The sequence below is a fragment of the Triticum urartu genome, chromosome 4 (genome assembly GCF_003073215.2).
Source record: "Triticum urartu cultivar G1812 chromosome 4, Tu2.1, whole genome shotgun sequence".
NCBI classification, from domain to species: Eukaryota; Viridiplantae; Streptophyta; class Magnoliopsida; order Poales; family Poaceae; genus Triticum; species Triticum urartu.
Window position 1 is genome coordinate 312,031,039 of NC_053025.1, and position 5,565 is coordinate 312,036,603.

The following is a 5,565-nucleotide window of genomic DNA, read 5'->3' on the forward strand; positions in this document are numbered from 1 at the left end:
AACTTAAAGCCCAAAATAATCCTTAAAAATGTTCCTAAATTTTGGGTTGAATTATAGTTCTTGCCAAAATTCGCAAAACAATTAAAGGAGCATTTTGAACAATTGAATGAGATTTCCAGGGTTCTTTGCCCCTTTATTAAAATGATTTCTGAGGCTTTAAGAATTCCTCAATTCGATTTCCTTGAATTTAAAATGAAGCATGATGATGCTCACTAATGCAACTAATTACAAACAATTAATCTAGGGCCGTGACAAGTCAGAATCAAATGTCTCGCAGCGAAGAAGAACTACGTCTCTTGCTGACAAGTATTTATTCGGAACACAAATAGATTTCGCTCCACTCTCATAGGTTTCAGCTAACCATCACAACAGACCTAAGCACCAAGAACCTATACCCCTCTTAATAATACAGAGGCCCTATGACTCAAATAAGAGAAGAAGAACAATGAAAAAAACGAATACTACATCTTCGCTTCGTCTTCGACCTTCTCGACTGCAGCCATTTTTCTTTGGACACACCAAATGAAAATTGCTTCGCATCAACAATAATTTTAAGGGGTCATCTCCTTCACACAATCTTCTCGGTACACTTTCTTCTCGAAATGTATCTGTTTCTTCTCTGTAATGCAGATGTTCCTCAGCGAAGTTCTTCAAACTTCATGGTAGAATATAATATTCTTCTAGGTACGCCTAAAACTATTTCTCTCTGTGTGCACTAATAAACCAATTATTCCCATGTTATTTCTGACAACCGTCTCCAAAACACAAGGGGCAAGATATTGCACCAACAGTGTCGGACAACGAGGGGGAGGAGAAGAAGGATACCTGCATTCTTCCCGGCGAGAGCGACGAGGAGGCGATGGCGTCGTTGCGAGGGAGAACCCACAGTATGTCCAATACAAGGCAGAGTTTCTTTGGAAGTGAGATGTTGAGAAGGTGAAAGGGGATGAGGCTGGCCCATCGATGGTGATCAACCTTGATTCACAGGAGGAGCTGAGCTTCGATGACGACCTGGCATATTGGAAGTCTATCGACACCGACTATGTGTCGGATGAGTATAGTAGTGTTCTTTATGTTTAATCTATGCGATGTTTGAATGTTTATATGAATGATCTATGCAATATGCATTAAAAAATGTTTTTAGCTATCTATTGGAGTTGAAGGTCTTTTTTTAAGCGGAGTTGAAGGTCTTTGATGTTGTAAAAATCAGTTTGAGGTGTTACGAAATTTTGCTTCGACCTCCAGTTTAGACCCTATTATATGGAAAACCATATGCGCCGCTTGTTGCGTCAAAATGTCGACGCAACGCACAGGCGAAGCGCCGCATCGCTAGCAATGGGCCGGCCCATTATAAAAAATCTGGGCAGCCGGTTTTGGGAACCTTCTCCGAACCATTTTTATCATTGTGACGGGTTTTCCTGTTTCCTCTTGCATTTTTTTGTTTTTAGTTTTTTCCTTTTTTCCGCATTTCTATTTCTTTTTCTTCTTTTTGAATTTTGTTTTTTGTTTTTTGTTTTCTTTTTGTTTTTTCACTTTTACATTTATTTATTTTTCAAGTTTATTTTTTAAAAGATCATGTTTCAAAAATTGTTCGGAAATTTCAAAAAAAATCCTGTTTTAGAAAAACATTCAAATATGAAAAAAAAAGTTCGCGCTTTTAAAATTGTTCATAAATTGAAAAAAATGCTCCTGTTTTAAAAAATTGTTCACATTTTAAAAAAAATCAAAACTTGTTCGCATTTTTCAAAATTTGTTCTGGAATTTCAAAAAAAATCTAGTTTTACAAAAAAATGTTTGATTGTTTTCTTTTCAAATTTACAATGTTCAAAAAATGTTCCTGTTTTAAAAAATTGCTCACAAATTTTAAACATTTGTTCGCATTTTCATTTTTCAGGAGTTTAGAAAAATGTTCACAAGTTTCATTAAAATCATGTTTTCATATTTTGTTCAGGAATTTTCAAATACGTTCACGTTTCCCAATTTTGTTTTGGAATTTGGAAAAATGTTCACGTTTCAAAAAATTGTTCATGATTCTCAAAAAATGTTTCTTTTTTTAAATGTAGTTTTCCAAATATTTTTCACAATTTTGGATAGTGTTTGCGTCTCACGGAACATTCCGTTTTTTTGAAGAAAAAAATGCTTTCAAAATTCCTGAACTAATCGGATCCGTGCAGCGCATTTTGTTCTTTAAGTTTGATGCTCCAATATGGTCGAATACGGCTTCTAGCTCAACTGGTAGCAACGCATACTTTAGAGCAGTCTATCCTGTGTTCGAATTCTCCGCTTTGCAAGTTTTCTTTTTGAGCTACAGTTCGCGTCGCGTCGCTATCTTCATGGGGCGGCCCAGTCGAACACACTCCTCTGCAAATCCTCAGCAATTTGACGCAGAGAGCGTCACATAGGTGGTCCCTATTATATAGCACCTATTGGAGATGCTCTTAAGGCCAGTTCTTTTGGGCTTCTAGATTAAGCCGCCGGGACCCAGCTTATTTTGTAAACCCAACCAAATTTATCTTTCTAGAAACCTACTAATTAAAACTTTAACCACTAGACCCGCCAAAAAAAAGACTTAACCATTAGGCTTTTTTTTTGCGGGGAACCACTAGGCTTTTAAGAGAATAATTTTTGATTGAGCTTTCAGAGGTAGAGGGCATCTTATTCCAGAAGCCAGCAAAAAAGAACTGGCCTAAGATGTTTTGTCCAGGTCGAGGCCAGAGCGCTAAAGCTGGCTCTGAGTTCGCTTTGGAGCTTTTGCCCCACTCGGTTGTGCTAATACCCAAATTATAAGATGTGTATGTAGTCTATATTAAAATATCTTAAACCTCTTCTAATTTGAATCTGATGTAATATTTGTTAGCAATTTAATGCAGTTTGTATATGTAGTCTATATTGAAGTATCCAAAACATCTTATAATTCACAACCAAGGTGATATTTGTTAGCAAACTTGGATGAACCTAGTCTTTTTTACCCTCTCCTTTTATGCTACGTGACGTAACTTTTGTCTCGTATGTACTACTCCTCAGCTTATCATTATACGCAATATAATAATACACCTCATATTGGAGTATATATTTTGCCTTCCTGGGAGTTCTGCTTAGTGCTTTTCATCATTGCGCTGATTCGCACAGCACACCAAGCAGACAATGCTCCTCAGCTTATGAGGATATGGCTGGGACGTCTACACATGTGATTTGGAAAACTCCATGCTTATTCATGATCACATATATAAAAAACAGTAACACGAGAAAAACAGCTGACCGACAGTCAGAACCACATAAATTAACAACCTGAACCACGTAAATTAACTCTAATGCTCGAGCCTAACACAACTGCTAAGGCAGCGTCGCGCTGCAAATTTGATATATATATTTATATATATATATATATATATATATATATATATATATATATATATATCCTGGACAAGGGCAATTCCTACGAAGTTCCTGCGTTTCAAACAGGTTTAAAACATTTTTTTATGGACGGTACCTGGGACTAATGACAATTGAACCAAGGAATGGCGAAGCTGAATAGCGGCCACAATCATCATGTTGGCGGCGTGGATTTTAGCTCCTCCAGTGCCGACTTCACCTCGTCCTGCAGCAGGTCGATCCGCCGCAGGTACACCTCCAGCTCCAGAATCCTCTGTTGCCTCCACTTCTCTCCCTCCATGGGTATCCCGAGAACTGCAGACGGTTGCTCCCGCACCTTCGCTCCCAGGCCCAGCGGCGACGGGCAGCCGCCGATGCCTAGCATGGCACGGACCATTTCCTTGAACAGAGGCGTCAGGACGCTGCTCTCCGTGTTCACCACTGGCGCCACAACAGGCTCAGCACCGTCCATGGAGACCTGAGGAAAGAATGCCGGCAGCGAGTCCTCCGTCTTGACAGGCATGGGCCCCGATATGTACGGCTGAGGCCCCTCGGACGCATCGGCAGCCAAGTCAGCCGTACGCCTGCGGCGGCCACGGCGATGCGCCTTTGAGGAGGACGGGGACTTGGCGTCTCCGTTGGCTGCAGCATTCGTGGCGGTGATTGTGGCGTCGTCTTCAGAGTCAGCGGCGTTGGGGTCGCGGCCGTGCTTGTCGGAGGAGGGGCGCCAGATGTTGCGAGCGATCTCGAAGACGGCCTGCTCGTGAGGGGAGCGGAAGGAGAACGTGTTGCCGGAGCAACGGAGGCGCTCGACGCAGTTGCGGTACTTGCGCTTAAGGCGGCGAAGCTTCTCGGCGAGCTGGCTCTTGGAGAAATCGAGCTGGAGGCGTCGGCGCATCTCCTCGTAGAAGGGTTCCGTGTCGTACTGGTGGGACGCGAACGCCGTGCCCCGCTGCGCCGTAAACTCGGCGAACGCGCGTAGGATCACGATCTCATCCTCCTCCGTCCATAGCCGCTGGAACAGGGGCCGCCGCTCCCCGACCGTGGCCGTGGCAGAGGCGGGGGCGGCGACGGGAGCAGAGGAGGAGAAGGGAGGATTGGGAATTGGATCGACTGGGAACTCGATGTCTTCAGAGTCCCCGTTGCCATAGGCGTCGGCGTCAGGGAAGGAGGAGGACGCAGCGGCGCCGGCGGCGGAGGGGTCGTCGACCATGGGAAGCATCGGATCGGATCGGAGATGGGGATCGGTTCGAGTCGGTATTAGGGTTGGGGTTTTCGCTGCATTGGGCTCGAGGGGGGTTTGGGCTAGCGGCCCTGGTTAGTCATCGCACCCCGTGTTTCTGGATTTGTGCCACGAACATAAGAGCATCTCCAGTCGTTGGCCTCCAGGAGACGCTAAAAATCGTCTCTGAGACGTACTGATGTAAAACGCGCGTTGAAGACGTGATGCCACCCAGTCGTGGTGTCCATGGGATTTTTTTGAACGCCGTAAACACGGCGAGTTCATGCATATTTCGGCGACTTCAAACCAAATTCGACCAAACACGGCACAAACACGCCCGTTCATACATATTTAAAGTATTTTACAAAAAGAAAAAACACACTACTATGCTCGCCCGCCGTCTCGCTCACCTCGCCGCTCCTCGCCGGCCGCCGCTCCTCGCCGGCCGCCGCTCTTACAGTTCTACATGCCGAGTAGACTGTAGAATCGCGTGTAGTCGCCGCCGTCGGCATCGTCGTCGTCGTCGTCGCCGCCTCCGTCGTGGCCGCCGTCCCTGTTGCAACCCTCCCCTGGTTGGCGCGGCGGGTTGGACGGTCCGGCGGCGTCCTCGTCCTCGTCGCTGTCGAGGATCACGACGTCGTGCTCGTCCTCGCGCCCACGCTTGCGGGCGGCGATCTCCTACAGGGTCCGGGTCTGCCGGGTCATCTCGGTCCGGAGGTAGTCGTCGCGCGCCCAGCGCAGGGCGTCCGCGTCGAAGAAGCCGCGCCAGGCTATCTCCTCGTACTCTGGGGGGAGACTGGGCTCCGGTTTGGGCACGACGAGGACGAGGCGTCCGGAAGCGGGGGTGGAGTCGGCGATGCGGATACCGAAGCTGCGGGTGCGCCGGCTGACAGGCGTGTCCTGAGGCTCCTGGGGCTCCGGCTTGACGGGGCGGAGGTAGGGAGAGCCGGTCGACCGACCGGACGAGGAGG

General features: G+C 46.5%; 1 protein-coding gene across 1 annotated transcript; it reads right to left on the reverse strand.

Moving 5' to 3' along the window:
- Positions 1–3,191: 3,191 nt before the first annotated feature.
- On the reverse strand, positions 3,192–4,712 carry LOC125551563 (probable transcription factor At3g04930). Its single transcript, XM_048714815.1, has one exon. It carries the CDS (start codon positions 4,592–4,594, stop codon positions 3,548–3,550), a length of 1,047 nt encoding a protein of 348 aa, XP_048570772.1. The 5' UTR covers positions 4,595–4,712; the 3' UTR covers positions 3,192–3,547.
- Positions 4,713–5,565: the final 853 nt, after the last annotated feature.